The 24,615-nt window shown below is 44.1% G+C and overlaps 2 protein-coding genes across 2 annotated transcripts in view; one reads left to right on the forward strand and one right to left on the reverse strand.

Moving 5' to 3' along the window:
- Positions 1 to 4,705, reverse strand: part of LOC103736830 (WAP four-disulfide core domain protein 6A-like) — a 5,400-nt gene extending 695 nt beyond the window's left edge. The window contains exons 1-3 of the mRNA XM_017798601.1: positions 4,585 to 4,705; positions 3,372 to 3,503; positions 1,078 to 1,245 (exon numbers count right to left, since the gene is read on the reverse strand). Of these exons, the coding sequence (XP_017654090.1) occupies positions 1,078 to 1,245; positions 3,372 to 3,503; positions 4,585 to 4,705 (421 nt within the window). The remainder of the gene's footprint in view (positions 1 to 1,077; positions 1,246 to 3,371; positions 3,504 to 4,584) is intronic.
- Positions 4,706 to 9,845: 5,140 nt separating this feature from the next.
- On the forward strand, positions 9,846 to 21,828 carry Wfdc8 (WAP four-disulfide core domain 8). The gene is made up of 6 exons (XM_008836537.1): positions 9,846 to 9,850; positions 9,947 to 10,060; positions 13,034 to 13,164; positions 15,562 to 15,729; positions 20,082 to 20,222; positions 21,689 to 21,828. The coding sequence occupies exons 1-6, from the start codon at positions 9,846 to 9,848 to the stop codon at positions 21,826 to 21,828; spliced, it is 699 nt and encodes a 232-aa protein (XP_008834759.1).
- The last annotated feature ends 2,787 nt before the right edge of the window (positions 21,829 to 24,615 follow it).

A 24,615-nucleotide genomic window follows, 5' to 3' on the forward strand; every position in this document is an offset into this window, starting at 1 on the left:
ACAGTTTTTTAAAGGTTTGCATTAGATTGTGAATTTCTTTCTCATTTGAAAAATTGTCTACCTTTAAATTTTTTCAACTGAGTCTCGTTTTTTAGTGTTTCTGGCTCTTGTTACATGCTTTGCTTCAGCATCTTATGATAATTTTACCATAATTCTCAAATTTTGAGAATTTTACAATCTCCTCTCCTTTTGTTGTTAGCAGATGACCCACAACCTCTTGTTCTCTGAAAACTGCACACAGAGGGCTGCAAATAGATGCAGATATCTGCATACTGCAGATGCGAATTATTCAGACTCTGAGATATTAGCTCTCACAGGATCTTTTACTAGGACAAACCAGAAGTTCCTGGGGAAATGAGAGGTCTGAAAATTGAAGAGCTAGGGTCTGACACTGAGGAAGGGTCAGAGGTTGAAGGTCATTGTGTTTGAAGAGCAGCTGAGGGGGGCAGAGAGTAAGCAAATTCTGGGATTCCGTGTTTGGAAGAGCTGAGGTCTGAGTGGCTAAGATTATGTTGATGGCAGCCAATCGGGAGCTGTGGTCAGGCACACATGGAGGAGGCCAGGTCCTGGAGGGTCTTCCTCCTCCTCCTCAGATCCAGGAAGAAAAGTCTGCAAGATAGCAGGTTAAAGACTGAAACGCTAGGATTCTGGTCACCTTGGGACCCAGACTTCTCAGCTAATGGAACAGGAGAAGGGATGGTCTTTGCATCTGCTAAGAGGTGAAAGCAGATATGACATAGCTTGGGGCTCATAGAGGGATCATGTGTCCTGATCTGCCCGGATTCTACCTGTTGTCCCAGCGTAAAAACTACTGACAGCCCTCTTCCCACTCCTCCTCTGACTTGGTCTGGGCCCCTCCTTCACTTGTGTTTCCTTTCTACACCCACATTTCACCTCATACATGCCCATTTCCCTTGCCTCTTTCCCCTAATACCCTTCTATTTATAGCTCCACAAGGGGCATCCTTGTCTTCTAGCTGAATCTGGTTCTTTCAGCTTCAAGACTGCCAAGGTCTTAGATCTTTAGATCTGTGGTTGGGGCTAGTGGACTTGGGGATTTGGGACTTTTAGCACTTACATTTTTTTTTACAGATGACTGTGCAGATAGCTTTAGATGGGAAGTTGTTAGCATTTCCTTGGCAACCACCATAGATGAATTCAGAACAGAGCTCGGTTTCTTTGTCATACCACCAGCGGGGAATGTAAGCCAAGCAGCTGCCAGGATCCACTGGCAGACTGCAAATGTCTGCAGGGAGATCACAGATATTTGGATGTCTGTCTCCATGGAGAGCACCCACCTCCCCATTCCTCTATTCACTACTCTGTCTCCATTGAGAGGTAAATATGGCTCAGGGCTGTGCTCTGGATTCAGAGGGAATTTGACCAGTCACTTTGGCCCCTTTGGACTTTGGCTTCCCTATATGTGAGATGATCATACAAAGTCCCTGCCTGCTTGTGGGGACAGGACCACTGCAGGAAGCAGAAGCCATAATGCACATGGCCTCTCTTCTGTCTCCTCAGCATCTGAACATTCCTCGTAGCCTGCCTGGTAACTGGCCCTCCTTTCTTCCTTTCCTGCCAGGATGCCAAGAATGGCCACCCTCTGATCTCCAAGGCTTCTCTTATCTGGGTGGTATCAGTCTTCAGAGTAACTGATCCACTGAGCTCAGGACAGAGCTGCACTCAGAACTCCAAAATCCATTTCCTCCTTTCCTCCAGCTTTCCCTGTCTTGTCACCCCAAACACTCATCCTTTCAAACTTCATCCTTGAAAATGGCCATGTTCTTGCTCATCCCATGCCTTCATGCTAAATACCCAACCACTCTTGCTAGCTACAGGCACTTCCATTCATTCTTCCAAACCTTCCTGAAACCAGGCTTGGTGGCATCGGCCTGACATCCCCACTCTTCAGGGACTGAGGCAGGAGTTCTACAGTGAGTTCCAGGCCATCCTGGGCTACATAGAAAGACCTTGTCTTGCTGGGCGTGGTAGGGCACACCTTTAATCCCAGGGCGGGCGGATCTCTGTAAGTTTAAGGCCAGCCTGGTCTACATAGTGAGTTCCAGGACAGCTGGGGCTACAGGGAGACCCTGTCTCAAAAAGACCAAAAAAAAAGACCTTGTCTCACACATTCTGACTCCTTGAAAATTTGAGGTTTTCAAGGGTAAGGTATATATCTTATGTTATCCTCATACAGCAGCTACTGGCAGAGAGTTTGGTATGAAGAGAATGTTTCAAAGGTGTTGTCAGAAATAACATAAATATTCTGAACTTAAGCATTTAATGAGCAACTGTTTGGTTCACGGTACTAGGATACAAAAAGCTGTCTATAACCACAATTTTAGCACTTGTTAAAGGTCAGTCACTGTTCTTAGCATTTGACATATGTTAACATTTATCTTGTGTGGTTGAACCTTAATGTTCACGTTACCAAGACAGGAAGCACGAGACTTGGAGAGGTTAAATCACTCTCCTGAGGTCACATAGCCGGTAAATTAAATGTAGACAATCTGCCAGGTGTGGTGGCACACACTTAGAAATCCCAGCACTCAGGAGGCCAAGGCAGGAAGAGCTCAAGGTTGAGGCAACCTGAAAAGAAGCGATTCCCTATTTCAAAAGCAAAAACCAAACCAAACCAGAGCAAAGAGCTCATTGCTCCTGAAATCAAGACCAGACCCCTGAGCCTTCTCTGTGGTCCATCTCCAGCTTTCCCTTCCTGCTAGCCTTTCTGTCTCCTAACACAGGACCTTTCCATGAGCTGTTACCTGTGTTTCAAGGACCACAGCTTCCTGTTTTTGCCTGCATCCTATCCATTCTTCGGATCTTAGATCGCTTTGGCCAAAATGAGCAAACAGCCCATCATGGGTGCTATGGGTACCCATAAATATTTGTTGAATGAATAAATGGATGCATAGACTTGATGGCTTTCTTCAGAGCTCAAGGATACAGGTAGAGAGGAAAGAGTGCAGGAGGTCAGGTAGTCGGGGAACTCATGGTAGACACACACCTGGACAAATGAGCCAGGAAATACCACATACCTGCCTCATCCTCACCAGACAGCCTGACTCAGTGTTGGCATCTGATGGGAATTCAGTGGCTACTTTGCATCTCAAAGAGTAGGCAAGAGATCATGTGATCTAGTAGCCACATCTATCTTATAAAAGGGGAAACTGAGGCTCAGAAAGGAAAGCTACAGTCTCACATGTGCTGAAACAGATGAAAATGAAATCAGACAGGTCTCCCACCCAGCACCGACAAGGTTTGTATTAAGAAGAAGAGGCCTTGAGACTCTTGGTCAAACACTGAGTAACTCCGGAAGGGGTGGGACACTGTCAGGTCAGGAGGAGGGAGCAGTCCCGGGTTCAGAGGTACCTTCTGTGAGGTCTAAACATTTCTTTCCACAGCTAAAATAGCAGCACTTCTTCTGATCAGGGCAATGTCTGTGTCTTGTACAATGGTTTCTCTCTTCATCTTCACACTTTACCCTGACTTTTGGACATGTTTCTGAAAGAAAAGAAGATATGTTCTCAAGACATTGAAGTGGACATTGCTCTCCCTTCCTCGATCCAGGCCACCTTTTCAGAGCTGAGGAACCCTGTTTCCCCTCATCTGTCATCAGAAGGTGGTCCCCCTCAGGGGTTCAGGATTTTCACAACACTGGCCATTTCCCGAACCCCATAATGACTCAGCACCTGATCCCTGAGCCCATCTCTACCACTGTTCTCACAACCTACACAGTTCCCTGGAGCAGGGCCTGCTCCACTGGGGCTGTTCACTCATGTGGCTCTGCATGCGGACAGTCCCTGCAGCTCTCACTGTTTGCCTAGAGGATCTTGTTGGAGACTAGAGCAGCGAAGTTGGCAGAGCCATTGTCACACTTCCCCGGGTATAGTGACTAACACTGATGAAGTTGGGCCTTTTTTCTCTTAATCCTCCTGTCAAAGCTGTGGGTAAGTCCAGTCAGTAGTCACATCCAGTGAACACAGGGGTCAGGAGGATAGGGAGGGTGTGTGAACCTGTGCCGGGCTCACACAGCTATGAAGGAGTGGACACAGGAGCTGAACCTGTCACGTGGCCTCCTGAGCACTAACTTTCACCACTACTTAAGTCCTTTGTGTATTTGCTGCTAAGTATAGAGCTTTCACTTTTCATCATCCCAAGGACACCTGGAGGCTGTTCTTTATCCAAAGGCGAGGGTCTCCTGTGGTCATAGGTTAGCTTTGGGAGCTTTAGTGGGCAGGTTTGGAAGCTCCTGGGCTGGTGCTAGGGAGAGGCCTGTCCTTAAATAGAAATCCTTTTGATTATTTGGTTTCTGAAGACCTTTTCATGAGCTCTAGGCCTGGCACCTCCAGGAAGACCTCCTTGGAGTGGTGGTGGGGAGTTAAGTGCCAGAGACTTCAGTCCCTGCATTCACCCAAGGGCACAACCAGGAGGAATGGGTAAAACACCAATTCCAAACATCTCTCTTCCACCCAGGATCCCAGGCTGAGGTGGGGAAAAAATGCCTCATCTGCAAACTGTTCTTTTTCTTTCACTCCATCAAGGTCCCTCTCTCCGTGCCAAGGACTGCATCCCCAGTACTTACTGAAAAAGAAGCCCTCGGCCAGCTCAGGTTCCTCGGTGCTCCACAGGAAGATGAAGGGCACCAGGAAGGGCAGAAGTCCCCATCGTCTCATGTTAGGAAGCTGCAGCCTAGCTGGAAGCATCAAAACTCGGAGAAGCTACTCAGCTGCTCTGGCCTCTGCTCTGTGACTGCCTGGCCTGGTACTCCAGGAAATAGCCCTGGACACCAGCCAGCCACACTGCCTGTGCTAGGGAACAGCAAATCTCAGAGGCCATCAGTGGACTAGCTGGTACCCACAGTGCTAACCCCGAGGGAAGGGGCTCTCAATAGGCTGCTCTGGCCTTTGGAAAATGGAGGCTTTCTGACTTTGTGGCTCATGAAGGAGAGGGGAGGACTTGCTTGGGGTCTTCTGGAATCTTTTAGCAGAAGTGATGTCCAATTCCAGAGCCTTCCTTTTCCCGGGGGAAATTTGGAGATCAAATCTATTCTAGTCCTTCATCTTTGTGATTCCTTTCCTTGCATGCCAATTTTTTTCATTTTATTTTTTACTCCATTCATTTCTTCCCTCCCTCTTCCCCTCCCCCTCCCCTCCCTCCATCACCCCCAACTGTTCCTTCTCCCTCTCTGTTCTTAGGTCCACTTCCTTCATTTAACCATCATGAAAAGCAAAGACACACTGTCAGAGTGGGGAGTGGGGAGAAAACACCTTGATCCTAGCGTGAGCATCTGTCCAGGTCATGGTTCTCTAAAAGTAGGAAGGAAAGAAGAGCTAAGAGAACTTCTGTTATGAAGTGCGATTTCGCAGAGGTGATGCAGGAGAGAAACAGGCTCCAGAACCAGCTTCGCAGGACCTGAAGAAAGCCCCTCTAATGGTTCCCAAACTGTTCCATCAACTTCCATCTTGAAACTTTATTAAGAAAGTAGAAACAACGTGGGCACAAGGGGACTTGAGCAATGCCAGGGTAGACTGAGGCGGAGACCGATCTTGCTGCACCCCAATATACTTAACTTCCCTGTGGTTTCTTTCTTCCCTCTTTTCTTTGTTTTCTTTCTTTTTTAGACAGGATCTTTCATTGGTCTAGAACTTACCAAGGAGCCTAGACTGACTAACCAGCCTGCCCCAGAGATGCCCCGTTTGTCTTCCCAGTGCTGGGATTACAAGCATGTACTACCATGCCCAAATTTGTCTCATGTGTTCTGGGGATTGAACTCTTGCTCTCACACTTGTAAGGCAAGCACTTTATGACTGAGCATCTCCCCAAGGCCTCTCTTAGTAGTTCTTAGCCCATAATTTCTTTGCTTTACACCCATGGACAGCATCCTTGGGAAAATGGAGTTCTGAGTTTTTTCTTTGTTTGGAACCCAGAAGTTTTCATGCTTTAGAGACTGTGGGAGATAGAGAAGTGGGTTTTTGTTTGTTTATGGTTAAAATAGTTTTATATATAAATTATTGAATTTTTTGTGTATTTTATACAGCACATCTCAAACAATCTTAATCATCTTTATACCCCTGTCCCCACTGGCACCTTCCCATAGCCCCCCCTCCACTGGAACCCATATACTCCGTCATCCCTGTTAAGACCCACTGGGTTGTCAGTGTCCCCAGCCATTCCTTATTGTAAGTTTGTCCACTGAGTCTAGTCAGCGTATCTAGAGTCCCTTGTTTTAGGAAGATCAGCTCTTCTTCAACTGGCAGCAATCAGTTGCCAACATTTCTTCAGATAAGATTGAGGTCTACTGTTCATTTTCCCAGTTCTATGCTGAGTTATTGTCTGCCTGGGTTTGCATGGGACTTGTGTGTGCTGACACCATTGCCATAGAATCATATGAACAGGTTCCCAGGAGCTTATAGGACTCTGTTTCCATATGGTCCTGCACCTCCTCCCTGGCTCTTACAATCTTTCCACCCACTCTTCCGAGATGGTCTCTGAGCCTTGGGTGGGTGAAGTTCAATAAAGGGGTCCTGTCCAAGGACCATCATTCAGCAGACTCTTGATGCCTACACTTTGGCCATTTGTGACCCTTTGTGTTCCTGGCCCCCACTGCATGAAGAGCTTCATCATTGAGAACTGATTCATTAGTGTCCTCTTCTTTATTCCTGTTCTACGTTCCATGAACTTTAGGTGTAGAGTTTGCATTGTAGATGTATCACTTAGGCCTGGGCAATTCATAAACAATGGACATTATCTATGAATTGCCCAGGCCTAAGAGATGTGGTTTTAAAAGAACTTTATGAAAGTTAGAAGAGGGGCTGATGAGATGCTTCAGCAGGTAAAGGCTGTTGCCATGCAAGTTTGATTACCTAAGCTCGATCTCCAGAACCCACATAAAGGTAAAGGAGAATACTGACTCCACAAAGTTGTCCTCTGACCTCCACACATTCCATGCCATGCACTCCTCCAATAACAACAACAACAACAACAACAGCAACAACAACCTATAAAGTTATAACAGGACAACTTTAGACTGCAGGCCCATTAACTTCAGGAGGAAAGAAATGTGGAATTTAAGAATCCACACAAACCACCCTTAAATCATTCTGTGCCTGTGTACCCTCTGTCAGATCTGTGGGGTATGGGTATCCCAGCATGAACGTTAATGATCTTGTCCACTTTTCAAATGAGTGGATTGAAGTAAAACTAATCCATATTGATACAATGAGTTGATAAGAGGACCTGGATTCAAATCTAAGTCTTTTCATCTCTTGAATTATTGTCATTTTCTTTTCTTTCTTTGAGACAGGGTCTCATGTAGCCCAGCCTGGCTTAACTCTATATGTAGTCAAGGATAGCCTTGAATTCCTTTTCCTCCCACCTCCAACTCTCCAGCGCTGGGATTTCAGGTTTACACCATCATACCAGGTTTATGTGGTACTGGGAATTCAATGCAGGGCCCGTGTTTGCTAGGTAAGCCCTCTACCAACAGCTCCAGCTGCAGGCCAGTTATTAGTTATGATAACACCTTCATGTCTATGCATTGCGGGTCTGTCCTAGTTCTGCAACACTGGGCAGTTCTCAGTGGTGTTTACTTGCTCTCAATAGTCCCACATCTTATAGTGTTTTTCCCAAATGAACACTTTCCAATGAAAATAGATTTATTTTAGCTAATATTGCTAGATTTAGCCAATTAAGAAACCACAGAATGATTAATTACATTTGAATGTCAGATAAACAAATTATTTTAGCATATTTGTTCCTTTTATTGCATGGGGTATACATATATTAAAATTTACAATGGACTATCCTCTGCTTTGTTTGGAAGTACTGTTGATCTGTGTTTCTCCCACCATGCCTATCCTAGGAGCTCTCCTTTCTAATCACTACAGGGTAACCTGAACAATTTATTCTCAGGACTTGGTTGATAGGCACAACCAGGTTAAATTTTAAACCAAAAGAATAGCTTAAACAAATGGTTTCAGCCTTTGACTCATCTTTTAGGGAAGCCTAGTCTCTTACAAGGGAACTCAAAAGCTGACAGGGTAGTGGGCACCATTTTGGCATTCATTGCCGTTATTTGTTTATTAGTACAGATTAAGTACTGGTTACATGCCAGTTACCATTGCTAACTTCAATCAGTTGGTTAATTCTCCTGTCTATGGGCAGGTATTATTATTTTATCTATGAAAACTGGAGGTTCAGTGAGATTAAATGGCTGAGCCAAGACTATATGGCTGGTAAAGTAGTGGGTCTAAGACAATTCAAGTCCAACCCCAAACACCAAGCTTTCTACCATTCTATATGGAAGCATCATAATTTCATATTATTTCATCTTCATTCCCATAACAACAAAACTAGATTATTGGTCTGAGGGTATCACTCCCATTACTGAGGAGTCCAGGTGCTGTTGGAAAATATCGGGAGGATACATCATTGGAATTTTTTTCTTTTTGAGACATGTGTCTCCCTGTAGCCACAGCTGGTCTGGAACTTGCTGTATAGACCTGGCTGACTTTGATCTCACAGAGACCCACCTGTCTCTGCCTCCCAAGTTCTGGAACTAAAGGCGTGCAACACCACATGCAGCCACTGCTGTTATTTTTAAAAGGCAGAGAAGGGGCTTAATTGACACTAGTCTGTATGGTGCTGCTTCTAGTAGCTCAGAGGAAGGCTGTTCCAAGCTGTCTTCACAGCTTCCTGAGCATCTGAAACTCTACCAGTAAGACTCAGACAGGTATACTTTGCATCGAGACTCTCACTCTCCCATCCCTCCTTGTCCACCTGTCTTGCTGTTTTTGAAATATGTCTACCCCGTGTAAGATATAGGCATTTCTCGGTCTTCATGTCTTCAAATTTAAAAACACATGTGGGAGGCCTGGGAAATGGCTCTGCCGAAAAAGGCACTTGCTGCACAGGCGAGTGACCTGAATTCTGTCCTCAGAACCCACAATGGAAGGAAAGAACTGACTCCCAAGTGTGACCCACATGGGCATTGTGGCATACTTACCTACACACACATCATACATACATGTAGACGCTAATAATAAATTAGAGATTTAAAAATACATACGGAGGACTGGAGAGATGGCTCATCAGTTAAAAGTGCCTGCTGCTCTTGCAGAGGACCCAGGTTTGGTGCCCAGAACCCACATGGTTACCCACAATCATCATAACTACAGCTCCAGGGGTTCCAATGCCCTCTTCTGACCTCTGCAGGCACTGCCTGCATGTGGTACACTTACAGACAGGTAGGTAAAACACTCATACACATAAAACAAAATAAAAAGATCTTTGAAAAATACATATGAAGCATGAAGAAACATGAAACTTTGTGCTTGAAGGGAGCAGGATTATTTATCAGGTTGTTTAGAAGTATGGTAAGATCCTTGTCTGGAAAGGTACCAGATGGGTAAGAGGGATCTCTTTGTTAACTGAAGATCATTTGAGATTGTGTGTGTGTGTGTGTGTGTGTGTGTGTGTACATGTGTGCACACACTTCTGAGGCATCGAGATTCCATATAGCCCACCTAGGCTTCCAGAAGAATCTCATACTATGTATTTCTGTCATCAGTGGAGCAAAGGAAAGTGCCGACTTGTGTCTGAAGTTTCTCCAGGAATGATCATCAGCTAACCACCCCTGCAACAGTTCCAAACAAACCCCTGTGATAATTCAAGTGTGACTTCTTACCCAGAAGCAAGACAATGGGCAAGTGACCAGGAAAGATGAGATGCAACACCGTGTTGGAATATGGGGCTCCACGGAGAGTCCTGGAGGTGAATGCCCTAAGCCTGACTTAACTTGCCACCTCAAGCAGGTCCCTTTTCTCTTCTGGCTGTTTCTCACCCATGAAGTAAGTGGGTCTGGGGACCCTCTGGAAGGTCTCTCTGTACATACTGTGTGCTCCTCTCTGAGTGTGCCTAACTCCCTTTTCTCTTCTCCCTCACAGGCATCTTCCTCTCCACAGCTCTGCTCCCTTCTGGGGAAGCAGAGCTCTCCTGCTGTTTCTTGCCTTTTCCTTGGAGCAGACTACAGCATCGTACACCATCAGAATCAAACATGGGTCAGCAAAGTTGCAGCCCTGTTTCTTGGGAGGTCCTGCTGGGAACTGAAGGCTAGACATGAAGCAAGGGCGAGCATTGGTTCAAGACAACACTGCTGGATTCACGGTCCTAGAAAGTCACCCCTTCTTACTACTCTGGAGTTTCTTTATCTGTTCTCCCCAGATTTTCTCCCTAGCTTTCCTCAATATGTGTCTTCTAAGTAAATTTTAAAAAATCATTATTCATTAGGCATGAGCCTGAGAGAAAAGTATGTGTCAGTGGTTGAGATGAGGCCAGATGCTGAGCTGAGGGGGTGACAGTAAAGAAAGAGAGGAGATGGAGGTAGAGGGAGAGTTAGGAGATAGAGTAGACCAAAACCCTGGACGAATAGGAATCTGGGGCTGGGGAGAAAGAGGAATAAATCCTCTTCACTGGCTTTTAATAACTGAATTTTTGACATGCTGAAGGTCAAGGTAAGGAACAGAGAGTAAGAAGGTTTTAGTAGGTCTACAAGAGACTAGCTCTGTTTTCAACATGTTGAAACACAGGTGCTTGAGAGATACCTGAATGGTTTTTCCTCAGGCAGCTGTAAATATGGATCTTCAGGTTAGAATAGATGATGGGAGTGGATATTTGAATCACAGTCAGGATCATAGGAATGAATGTGATAACCCAGGACATATGTCTCTAGAAAGGTCAGGAGACAGCTGACACGAGGACTCTGGGAGCATCCCCTGTAAATACAGAAGTGTGGTGTGTGTGTGTGTGTGTGTGTGTGTGTGTGTATGTGTGTGTGTGTAAGACTGTGCACACAAGGTAATTGACTAAGAAGAGCTGGCCAGGGAGGAAGGAGGACTGTAAATATGAACTCGAGCTGACGAGGCAGGAAGGTAACTAAAGCCCATGTCCAGGTTTAAGTGGCCCCGGAAGGAGGAGGAAGGCTGGAGTAAACATTAGTAAGATGTTAAGTGATCCCATTTTATTTGTTTAGCTTTTCTTGTGCCTAAATTTGGTATCCAAATGCATGCTTCAGGATAAGGTAGGTTTTTAAAATTTATTTATTACTTTTATTTTATGTGTATGCATGTATCGCCTGCATGTAGGTAAGTGCACCCGTGTCGCGTAGTACCTGTGGAGGTCAGAAGAGGCTGTCGGATCCCCTGGGACTGGAGTTATGGACAGTTGTTAGCTGCTGTGTGGGTGCTGGGATTCAAACCTAGGTCTTCTGCAAGAACAACCAATGTTCTCAACCACTGAGCCATCTCTCCAGCCCCAGGATAGGATAGTTCTAAAATAATTGAAGCATCTATACCTTATTTTCTAGAAATCCTGAGTTAGTCCATATCTTCTGAAAGATGTAAGGATAATTTCAATGTAGGTTCCAGATTGAGAACCATGTGTTCTTCTTAGCTTCAAGACGTCCTTGGTGGGTACATCAAGAGTGGTGTGAAGGGTGAGAATAGTTGGACACTGTTACGTGTCCTGTTAAGTCTCAGACCTTGCCTAATTCATTTGGTTATCCTATTTGACATAATTTTTCTAACACATGAGATCAGGAGGTTGGTGCTTACGGTAAACATGGTCCTTCTAACTCTAAAGTTGTATAATTCCAAGACTCGGTACTACACAAAAAGATCTTGCCTCTTTGATTAGATCCTGGTTACAGATGCTCAGTTTGGAGCCATGAAACACAGTATTAGCTACCTGTTGCTATGGAACAAATTCTCTGGAAGCCAGAAATCTGAAATGATGCATCTGAGTTTCCTGCTCAGTCTCACCGGGCTGAGATCAGAGTGTCATCCAGAGCTGCTGTTCTTATCTGGGACTCAGAACCCTCTTCTAAGATCACTGGTTGTAGCATAATCATTTTCTTACAATTTTAGGGCTGAGGCTAACATTTCCATGCTGGGTGCCAGCTTCTAGAGGCCACCCCTACTTTCTGGCACTTGGCCTCTACCATGGTCAAGGCTACTGATGGTCTGAATTTCTTTGACTTCTCTACCAACCAGAAAATCCCCACTTTTGAAAGATGGTATTGATTGGATATAGTTCACTTAAAGTATTTATGTGTCTTAAAGCCAACTGATTTAGAATTTGATTTGCACCTGCAAAATCCCTTCACAGCAGTGCCTGAATTAGTGTTTGATTCAATAGCAAAAGAACAGGAATCTTAGGGGATGCAACTTTAGAACTCTGGCTACCACAAGCCCTGAAGTCAGGAAGTCATGTTGTGCTCTAAAAAGGGAGGAAGCAGCCTCATAACTGCCTGGCTTTGACCAGGTACCAGGCATTGGACTGGGGTGAGTACATTATGGCTCTTCTCCCACTTAATTTCTACAAGCAGACTGTAAGGTACGGCTCACCATTCGCAATTTATAGGTAGGAAACTTATGACTCAGACAAGGGAAAATACTTTTTCAAATATTATTTGCCTGTTTAATGTTGGAACCAAGCTAGCAAGCCAGACCTGTGTGACAATAGTACCTCTCCCTCCTCATCATTTCCTCCTCTCTTAGAAGTAACTCAGAAACCACACAGTTGACTCAGGCTTGTCTTGAGTTCATAAGATGTCAGGGACCAAAATCAAGAGTCCTGACAACCATTCCCACACCTCTTCCACCACATTTTATAAATCTCCTCTGCTGTCTATGATGCTTGAATCAGAGGAGTTAAGCAATAAAGTTACCAGGTCACGAGAAAAGAGTTTCTTAATTTAAAGCAGGGGGCTTTGTTCCTGTTTAATTCCATGGCTTGGAATCCAAGAGAGTTTTCCTTCAGTTCCACCTGAGCACAAATTCCTGATTCAGCTCCATCTAAATGGACCAAGAATAGCACGACAGATGTGGCCCTTCAGTATAAGCAGAGGAAGAACTGAGAATCCAGTGTAAAGGAAAAGGCTGGGATATTTTCACAGCTCACTTTTGTGGGAAGAAAAGAGCTGAAACTCTCAAGGAATGTGATCTTGGGTATTTCTTTCTTGAAGAAAAAGTAAGAACATGCCCCCAAAATCGGTTGGAATGTAAGACTCAGATCCAGAGCTCATGCAAAACAGATTTCAATTGTGAAGCCCATCTAAAGTGCTGCACTTTTGCCTGTGCCAAGATCTGCATGGATCCTTATGAAGGTACTGGAGCCTGGGCGGAAGGTAGAGGGGCCCTTTGGGGTTTCCCAAGTCTTGTGTCCAGAACTGGCTGAATAATTCTCTAGGGTGGCAAGACAAAAAGGTCAGAGCTTTTCTCTTTCAGTAATTGAACTCTTCACCCTCAAGTATCAGTCATGAGTCTAGACATGATGGGCATCAGTAGTTGATATCAGTGCTAGACTTCTTTTGTTCAACACTCACTCATTCACAAATAACTAGTGCCTTTTACATATTCTCTATGCGTCAAAGCTATTGTTTGAAAAATCAAATGTATTCTAATTGTTGTTTGAGAAATGAAACATCCATCAGCTTAGACGTGTGTGGGTCCTTTTGGGAGTCTTTAGCCTTTAAGGGGTTTTTTAAATAATTTTAAGTATTCAGCATCTAATATGTATGGGAAGCTGTGCATTTTGTAGAGATTCATTCATTCCTTCATTTCACAAATATCTAATTAATATATTAAGATAATATTTTTCTCTACATTTCAAATTTAAAAATACATGTGGGGGGTGGTTAGAGAGATGGCTCAGTGGCTAAGAGCACTGGCAGCTCTTACAGGGGACCTGGGTTCAATTCCCAGTACCCACATGGCAACTAACGACCATCTGTAACTGAAGTTCCAGGGTAATCTGATGCCCTCTTCTGACCTCTGCGGGCATTGCACAACATGGATGCACTTACATATGTGCAGGCAATACACTCATACACATAAAATTTTAAAAAAAGGAAATACATGTGGGAGCCAGGTGTAGTGATGCATGCCTTTAATCCCAGCACCCAGGAGGTAGAGGCAGGCAGATCTCTGAGTTCAAGGCTAGCCTGTTCTTCATAGTAAGTTTCAGATAAGCCAGGGACACATAGTGAGACCCTGTCTCAAAACAAAGCAAAATACATGTGGGACTTGAAGAGACATGTGGAAATTAGGGGCTTGAGTGAAGATGATCTGTTTATTGGGTCATTAGGAAGTTTCATAAGAACCTCAGCTCTTTGTGAACTCAGGGTCCTGGGAGATTAAGTTTTTGCTTCTTTTGGCCAAAGACCACCAGGAATACACTTGCTGAACAAGTTGGGCTTATTGCTCATCATGTCCACCATAGACAACAGTGAGGAATCCTTCTCAGAAAGAAACTGTTGGTGTCTATTATAAGATCCAGGCTTTGGTTGTGTAATTTGGGAAGGAGCTGAAGAAGTAAGGATTTGCCTCAGCTTGGATATTGTCACAAAGTGGGATAATTTGGGGCTGGAGAGAGGACTCAGCAGTTAAGAGCACTAGCAGCTCTGGCAGAGGACCCGGGTTCAGTTCTCAGCACCCACATGGTAACTAACAACTGTCTATTAACAGTTAACAACTCCAGTTCCAGGGGATCTGATGCCCTCTTCTGACCTCCTTGGGAATTGCATGACACAGATTGTACCTTACCTACATGCAGGCATCATACTCATACACATAAAATAAAATAAAACATAATAAAATAAAGATAAACTGTAGTTAGTAGAATAGTATGTTACTCATATTAGGTAGAAGTTGGAGGCACTTGGTATTTTGTGAGTTTCATGGTTATCTTGCTTTTGTTTCACTTTTTTGTTGCTTGTTTGTTTTTGAGACAGGGTCTCCCTGTAGCCCCAGCTGGCCTGGAACTCCCTATGTAGACCAGGCTGGCCTTGATCTCACAGAGAGCCACCTGCATCTGCCTCTAGAGTGCTAGGGTTAAATGAATGCACCACCACACCAGGAGTCTTCGATTTACTTTATCATGATCTTAGAGAGACTTTGACGTGAATGTCCTGCGAGATTTTTAAGTGTGTCCAGTGGGGGAACAGCATAGTTTAACTGTGTCACATCAGTTTTCAGTGATCAGGGCTGCTTGTGTTCTATCCATGTGCCAAGCACTTTGATAGGCACTTTGTATATGGTTGCTGAAAGCTTTGCCCTCTCAAAAACTCAAAGCTATAAGGAAGAAAGATCAACTCTGAAGTGCTTTTGTATGTTGTTTGCAATGTTCTTTGAAAGAAAAACAGTGATGCTCCAAAGAGCTAGACAACATCAAGCATTTGTTGTAGATCTAGGACTAGAACTTATATCTTTAAAACATTTTGTTATATTTATTTTTCTTTTATTTTTATCTTGTGGGGGAGACTGCCGTGGCATGTGTGTGGAAGCCAGAGGGCAACTTGCAGGAGCTGGTTCTCTTTCTGTCTCCTAGGCATCAGGTTGGCACCAAGAGCCTTTATTCACTGGCCCACCTGTGTCTCTTTTTGACTGGCTTTGTCTATGAGTGGAGTGACAAGACCTTGAACTATGACACTGGCTCAGGGCTGCGACCTGACCCCCCTTTTTGTCTTTATGCTTTATATTCTCTTTGTGCTTCCCTACCTCAGAACCCTGCATGTTACCCTTAGACACGGGAAACTGTAATGACATCTTGACACGCTGGTATTTTGACTTTGACCAACAACAGTGCAAATCGTTTACATATAGTGGCTGTCATGGGAACATCAACAACTTCCTCAGCCAGACTGATTGCATGGATGCCTGCATGTTGATTGGTAAGACCCATGTCCCTAGTAGTCTGAGGACCTCGCTCAACTAGAAGTTCTATACTAATATGATAGTAGGCTTTGAGGTTAAGCCACCTTGATTCTAAACCCTAGCTCTGTCATTTGCTAATTGAGAGGACTTGAACTGGTTTCTTGGTTTCATGACTTTTGGTTTTCTTAGCTAAAAAAAAATGGGGATAACAGAATTTACCTAGTGGAGTTGTTGTGACCAAAAACTGAGACCAAAAACTGTAAGAATCTTTAGACCAAGAAATGAGAAAAAGTAAGCAGGCAGGAGGCCTCTGGAAGCCAGGCCATGTCCTGAAGTGTTCCCATGGCCTGCCCCTTTCCCCACCCACTCTGGCATGCTGACACAAGGAAGTCTTGAGGTGGGAGAGTAGCAGGGGACAGAAGGCCTGGTCCTTCCTGCTTCAAGCCACCTCATGTTCAGACTAGACGACTTTCTAGTTTATATCTTAATGCCTTCTTTCCCACCTGGTCTTCCATTGCCGAAATAAACACCTAAACTCCTTGGCTTTGCTTCCAAGTTCTATCAAGTAACGCCAGGAACCCCCTTGTTTCTCTCTTCTGAGCACCTGGGTGGTCTGCTTCACACTTTCTCTTTCCAAAGTTAGGTCGCCACACTACTCTTTCCTGAACCCTCTGATTCTCCCTGGCCTTTACTCAAGGGATTAATCCTACTCCTTCAGTCCTCCCTTTTATGCCCTGGATACCCACAACTTCTCTATTCTTAAAGTCTTCTCTACATACTCCCCACAAAGAGACAGTGTGCATAAAGTGGTCAGTGGAACTTGAGACCCAGTTCTAACTCCTTAGAGGAAGATGTTTCCTCATCACAGCAAAAGTTGAACATGATACTAAGGGATCACCTGAGAAGAAAGCACAGGTAGGTCACTGCTAGAATCCCAGGGAGATGGTGTAGACCTGGGAGGTGGAGAGGTAGAGTGAGTGAGACAGAAGCAGGCAGATTCTCTCTTCAGTATACTGATCAGCACCAATACTGTTGGGAGACTCCATAATGCTACAGAGTTTGTGCATCAAATAATCTGGATTCAAATCCTACTTTTCCCCACTTGCTGCAAGTTTCTTTGCCTCTGTAACAATGGAAAAAAACCTCAATGAATTGTTGGCAGGATTTATGTACTTAAAGATACAAAGACATGACATAGTAGCCATTTGAGGTGTGATTCAATTAATGACAACAATTGAAATGATTAACATGGATCTTCAAAATGGACATGTCATCCTTGGAATTGATGTGACTGATATATCAGCACTGGGATTTCAACCTTAAATTATCGGAGGTAGGCTGAGAAAAATTGTCATCAACAATTTCTGGCTTTGTTTGCTCTCACTCTGTAGTCCAGGCTGGTCTGGAACTTGCGGCAATTCTTCTGCCTCGTGCTTTCCAAACGCTGGGATTATAGATATGGATCACCATATCTAGCTCCATCACCAACACTTTACAGATGAGGAAACAAAGAATTAGACTTAGTTGCCTAGGCATGGATAGCTAGTCAAGGATAGAGCTGAAATTTTAGTTTCTCAGGCTCAGTGTGTCTAAAAGGCCAAGGCAATCTTGTGGAGTGACTTGAAACTGGGACCTGACGCTTTCCTTTGTGGGTGACTCTAAAGATGGGTGATGCAGTGCACGTAGCCTTCATCCTTTCTCCAAAGAGCCAATGGGAACAAGAAGCCATAGAAATGGACTTGGGCTGATTTCCAGGAAATTTAAGTTAGGACTCAGAGGTAATCAGTGTGTTTGATTCTCAAACACACTGAGCCAGGTGTGGTGGTCTATAATCCTAACACTTGAGAGCAAACGGATCAGAAATGCAAGGCCCCTGAGTTCAGAATCAGCCTGGGCTACAGGAGACCCCTGTCAAAAGCAAAACAAAACAAAACCAAGAACAAAACCAATTTTTATTTCATGTCTGAGTCTGATTTGAGAAAAAAAAAGAGAGAGAGGTCCTTTCTGTGCTACCTGAGGAGGTAGTCATACTGGGGAAACTTTCATACCATGTCCGGAGTCTTGATGTCTTACAGACAAAGGAAAAGCGTGGCCTCACATTCTTTACGGCAGGTGGCCCAGCCTTGATCTCCAAGATGGAGCAGTATAACTACAAAAAGAAAAGTGATGGCTCTTCATAAATCCAAAGAGGAATGGGAAAAGGCCTCTGCTGGCTGCATGTGCCTCCGTCATTGAGAAAGAACTCTGATGATGGTAGTGTCATCCCTTCTAGAAGAACCGACCAGCGGGCTGTGCTAAAGTTTACTGATGCCACTGGAGCCACTCACACCACTGGGGTTCTCTCCTGGGGCCCTCACTAACCAGGGCCAGCCAGCCTTTTGGTAGCCGCATCTTCTGGTGGTGAGCAATCCCAGGGCTGGCCACCAGGCTCTCACGAAGGCGTCTTATATCGAGCTGCCTACAATGCTCTGTATAACCAAAAGTCTCCTCTGCCCTATGTGGACATTGACACCCAGTGCAACAATGAGGGACTCCACTCAATGAGACTGATGAGGTGGATGTTGACCTGGAAAGCTTTGTGCACGTGTGGCACCATTTCCTATAAGCACCCATGGGATGTCATGCCTGATCGCTATTTCTACAACTGAGAAGGAAAAGCAGGTCACTACCAAGAAGACTTTGACTGAGGAGGAATTTCGGGGTGAATGCATTGCACCAAGTCCCGAGTTCACTGCTGTTCTGTTTGTTGTGACCAACTTGTCAGCAGGCAAGCAGGTATCCAATCTCTTGTCCTGTAGTTCTGGCTGATGACTGGGGCTCCCACCGGCCATGGAGGACTGGACTGCAGCTTCCACTGCTCAGGTCACTGCATGGGTAGGAATAACTGCTGAGCGGTTGTGAGCTACTGTTCTGCAGACCTTTAAGGAAAATGGAAAGAGGGAGGATGGAAAATAGGAAGGAAGGAAGGAAGGAAGGAAGGAAGGAAGGAAGGAAGGAAGGAAAGAAAAAGTTGATAAAAAGAGAGTGTTACCTGACCTACAGTTACAAGAGAGGAAGAAAGAAGAAAGGAATGGAAGGAAGAGAGGAAGAAAGGAAGGAAGGAAGGAAGGAAGAGAGGAAGAAAGGAAGGAAGAGAGGAAGAACGGAAGGAAGGAAGGACAGAAGGAAGGAAGGAAGAGAGGAAGAAAGGAAGGAAGGATGGAAGGAAGAGAGGAAGAAAGGAAGGAAGGAAGGAAGGAAGGAAGGGGAGAGAGAGAGAGAAAGAGAGAGGGAGGGAGGGAGGGAGGGGGAGAGGGGGGAGAGAGAGAGAGGAGGGATGGAAGGAAGGAAGGAAGAGAGGAAGGAAGGAAGGAAGGAAGGACAGAAGGAAGGAAGAAAGGAAGGAAGGAAGGAAGGATGGAAGGAAGGAAGGAAGGACAGACGGAAAGAAGGAAGGACAGAGGAAGGAAGGAAGGAAGGATGGAAGGAAGGAAGGACAGAAGGAAGGAAGGAAGGACAGAAGGAAGGAAGGAAGGAAGGACGGAAGGAAGGACGGAAGGAAGGAAGGACGGAAGGAAGGAAGGAAAAAGAAAGGAAGAAAGAAAGAAATTTCTCCCTAACAGAAATCTCAATCAAATGAAGATGACTCAGCAAAATCTTAAGAACTGAGTAAAACCCCATGCACGTCCTGGTGCCTTTGATACTAGATCTCCATCCTGCTGTCAACACGCTCACCCAGTCTCACAAATGTCTCATGTTGAATTTGTCTAAAAGCAAGCTCCTTGTTTATATGCCTCTATCATAGTTTGCTCTATTTTTTGTGGAAAAAGAAGTCTAAATTATATTTGATGCCTCTTTTTCTCCGTTAATATCCAATAAGTTAGTTCTAGCTTGAAGACAGACCCAGAATCTTAGAGTTGCCACTCAGATTTGAGGTGCCATCTTCTCCCTGCTTCTGTCCTGTTGTTTCTTTTTACAGTCTGTCATCAACACAGTAGCCACAGTGACCCTTCAAATCATGAGCCAGGCCACGTCACTCCTCTACTGGGAACACTGAATAATATTCCATTTTAGTCAAAGTAAAACCAAATGCTCTAAAATGCCTTCCACTAATTTGTGTCACTTTCACATGATTATTTTTATTTTGTAGAGAAAGAAATTGAACTTAATTATTAAGTGACAGGACTGGGACTTTATGTTGGGGCTTCAGACACCAAGCGCATTATATTCCGTGATACACTCTATGTTTTTATTCCTCCTCAGCCTACTGGAGATGGTCAGGATAAGGTAAAGCAAGGTATAGAAAAAAAATCCTTGAAGCAATAAAATGCTATTTAAAGGGTGGTGGTATGGTGGGATGTTGTAAAGCTCACATTTGCTCTTGTTTTAGTCAAGAAAGGACAGTGCCCACTCTTCCCTTTCCGAGGTCGAATGGAGTGCCCAGCCTCGTGTAAGAATGACATGGATTGCCTTGAGAAGGAAAAATGTTGTGAATCCAGGTGTGGCTTTGTTTGTGCCAGGGTCTGGTTAGGTAAGGACTAGTGATGTACCTCCCAAAGTCTACTGGGCATATGCCAAGGATACCAAGATATCCCTTGAAGTGGGTGGGGAAGTATCTGAATGACTATAAATTCACTGCATAATCCAGGGTAGTTTGGAATTCACTATGGAATCAAAATGGCCTCAGCCTTGTGAGTAGTGGGATTACAGGCATGCACCACCACATCTGGCTGGGTGGGTGGAGAAGTACCTTGAACTTCAGATGCCCCTTGGACTAATCTTTGAGGTATCTTGGAAAACTTTTTAAATGTCAAATGAGTGCTCTTAATGATGTCAACCTCCTGAACTTGGATACAGTTGTGCTGCTTTTCAAAGCCAATCGCACATAGAATCATTGTTCTCTTTTTCCTCCAAGAAAGTTTACTTGTTCTGAGTCTCATTCTCCAGTAACCTGCAAAACGATGGTGTCCAGTGATAAGCAAGCAAACACACACACACACACACACACACACACACACACATACACACACACATACATACACGCTTAACCATTAGGTATATTCCTTAAAACTGTGACATGAGGGAAAGACTAGTTACAAATGCTATTGGACTAGATACCAGCTCCTCAGTTTCTAGTGCTGGGGGTACAAACTACCACCGCCCCCTGTAGTCCTAAGATCATCAGAGCTTTAAGTCACAGCACAACAGAAGGGCAAGCGTAAAAGGCTTTTCAACTGACCTCAACTTTTCTTCCACCTTTTAATAAGACTTTGAATACTAGTTTCCAATGTCTGTTGTTTCTAAGATGGGCAAGTTCTGAGGGCTCTATGATACTCCCACCACCTCTATTACTCTAGGATTGTATAACTCAAATCCATTACTTTGGTAGGGGAGGTAGAAGTCCTAAGAGATTATATATCTCCATGATAGCCAGGTTTTTTTTTTTTTTTTGATGTTCTTCAAAGTCACTAGTCACAGAGAGTTGCTGCTGTGCTTCGTATGATCTGTTGTTAACTATAGGGGAAAAGGAGATTTAATCAGAATGAAACCTTGGCTAGGGAGAGAGCTCAGTGGGTACAGTGCTTGCTGCGTGAACATGAGGACCTTTAGTTTGGATCCCCAGAGCCCATGTAAAATCCAGGAACATCAAGCAACACACACCTGTAACCCAGCTCTACAGGGTGGATACAGGAGGATCAGGGACTCAGTGGTCATCCAGTCTAGCTGAAATAGTGATCTTCAGGTTCAGTGAGAGACCTGCCTCAAAAAAATAAGGTAGTTAAACAATCGAGGAAAGACAACCCAATGTCAAGCTCTGATCTACATTTGCACCTGCACAGGCAAGCACACCCATACACACATGTGGACAGACACATACACCGCCCCCCCAAACACACCCAAGTAAATAAGGAATAAAACATTGTCTGGGGTTTCTAAGTTTGTGTTAAGTTGTGACCAATTATTTCAAAGTTAAGTGTCTTATTTTACTTCATAAAGTCAAAATAGGTTTTTGCCCACGGAAGCCCCTGGCGTGTTCCAAGATCGATAAACCCAAATGTCTACAGGACACTGACTGTCCACTAGAAGAGAAATGCTGCATGCACTGTGGACTGAAGTGCTTGGATCCCAGATACTGAAGAGTAAGTAGAAACTTTCATCATCAAAATAACTGTGAATGGTATAATACAAAACTATTCTTTGTCTTGTATTCAACTACCTTGACAAATTATGTTGCCAACTACGGTAATACTAATAGGGTTATGATTTTAAATATAATGTATTTGGTTTGGTTTGGTTTTGTATATTTTTTGAGACAGTAGCACCAGCTGTCCTAGAACTCACTATGTAGACCAGGCTGACCTCAAACTCACAGAGATCCACCTGCCTCTGCCTCCCAACTGTTGGGATCAAAGGCATATGCCACCACACCCTGCTTAAATAAAATTTTTAAAAAGAGGACAAAAATCAACTCTTCTTTATTTAATGACTTTAAAAAAAAACTTCTGTTTTTAAAAGCCTATAAAATAATATTGAGGACTGGAGAAATGATTCAATGGTTGAGAGCACTGGCCACTCTTGCAGAGGACCTGGGTTCATTTCCCAACACCCACACGGCAGCTAACAACTGCCCTAAACTTCAAAGGATTCGAAGGAATCCAAAGCCCTCTTCTGACCTCTGTGGTCTTTTCACAACACAGGTGCACATATACACGCAGGCAAAATACTCATATACATAAAATTTTAAAATAAATAAAATATTTTTAAAATAAATAAAGAATTGACCACCACAAGTTGTCCACTGACCTCCACATACACACATCATGGGATATGTGCATTGTGCATGCACACACACACACATACACATGTGCACATGCACGTGCCCACACACACACACACACACACAAACTAAATAAAGAACCCTGATTAAAAATTAAAACAAAGATGGGGCTGGAGAGATGGCTCAGCAGTTAAGAGCACTGGTTGCTTTTTCAGAGGACCCAGGTTCGATTCCCAGCACCCACATGGTGACTAACAGCTATCCTTGACTCCAGTTCCAGGGGATCCAATGCCTTCTTCTAGCCTGCATGGGCATTGCACGACATGGGCACATGTAGGCAATACACTTGTATACATGAAAACCAGATAATAAATAAAATATTTTTAAAATTAAAGTAAGCAAAATCAAGGAACCTTTCAAAGTTTGTATCTGAAGTTCTCTCTCTCAACTGCACATCTTAAAATCCACTTCATGTTCTTCGTATGCAAAGTAAACTCAAGAAAAATAAAGACCAGAAACTTTTCCCCTCCTTCTAAATTAGTGCTCTCCTGGATCACTAATTGTTTTATAGCTATGGAAAATGGTGTGGCGATGTCCCTGGTAAACCAGAGGCCTGCAACAAACAGAAACACCTGTCTTCAGACTCCGTCACAACACAGGCAGATAACCTGTCAGCCTGTTAGTACCCATGTAATAAGAAGAATCTGGAGGCTAGGAAGATTCTGGCTTGGTACGAGGGAGGCTGCTGACAGCATACGCTCTTACCATGTGAAATGTAGGCTCTAAAACATTCTCCTATGCTACTTTTTTCCATTTCATTTTTAGAAGTAAAGCATAAAAGAACTAGTGTCTAGAGGTGAGTAAAATATGCCTTAAATGTGTCGTTCTTAATGCCTTCATTCATAAATGATACGACCTCCCAGGCTCATGGTTTGAATACTTGATCTCCACCTCCTGGCTGTTGTGGGAGGCTGTGGTGCTTCAAGGACCTAACTGGTGGAAGTAGGTCGCTGGGGGAGGAGTATAGCCCTGGCTTTGGTTCTAGCCTTGATCTCTGCTCCCTGGCCTGAGGCAGTGTGAACAGTCTTTGCCACACTCTCCCGTCCCCAAAGACTGAACCCTTCTCCATACCTTCCTTGCTATGCTGGAATGAAATCCTCTGAAGCCATGAGACAGAATAACTCTTTTCTCTCAAGTCATTTCTGTCAAATATTTTATCACTGCAATAATAAAGTAACTAATACAAGAAACTTCACTTAAAATACTAAAATTTCATTCCTTTTTTAAATAGAGATTCCTGCAATCAGCCTAGGTAGCCACCAGAAAGAATTATTTCCCTAATGGATGAAAGACCTTTTTATCTTTTCAGTCTCAGCTGGAAGGAGGCATGTGTGGTCATCCACCTGTTTTGTGACATAATTGTCCAGCTGCCACTACACTGGAAGCTCCTCAGTCCCTGCCTCAGTGGACTTTTTGGCCTTGTCATGGTAATTCATGGTGCACCTGGTCCTGGGACTTTTCCAGCTAACTGGTCACCAAGGAGTGGGCTTGAGCCAGAAATGCATGGCAGGGCTTGATGCACCATTACACCTCTTGCATGGATGCTGACTGTACTCATGGCCACAGGTGCTGCACCAGAACACAAAATGCATCTTCCAGATGCTCTGCTTCTCCACACACTCTGCAGTGGAATCCACCACCTCTTGCACCCAGAGTTCCTGAAGCTCTTCAGATTCTGTGATATACCCCTGGTACATATGTGGACTTAGAACATGTTGCACCCCCTTGCCACTGGGCCTGGTGCACTGCCACACAATATTTTGTCTCACTGTCTGTGCAAAAAATTTCCCCCTTCCTTTGTGAATTTTGGTCTTTTACGTTTTCCAAAAATTGATTCATTTTTCTGTACTTTTTAAATACAGTTATTTAGTATAATACAAATTGCTGTATATAATTTCTTTTATATCTTTAACTTTGGTTAATGTTCGCACTTGTACAATCATGTTTTCACCTTCTCATCTGCCCACCAACCATTCATCAGTCCATTAATTCACTTGACCAGCCTCCCACTATTCCTCCAGATCCCCACTCTCTGATTATCTAACCCTCCACTTACATACCTTTCAGCCCATTTGCCCACAAATCC

Source organism: Nannospalax galili, unplaced genomic scaffold, assembly GCF_000622305.1.
Source record: "Nannospalax galili isolate Female #2095 unplaced genomic scaffold, S.galili_v1.0 scaffold1090, whole genome shotgun sequence".
In the NCBI taxonomy this organism is placed as follows: Eukaryota; Metazoa; Chordata; class Mammalia; order Rodentia; family Spalacidae; genus Nannospalax; species Nannospalax galili.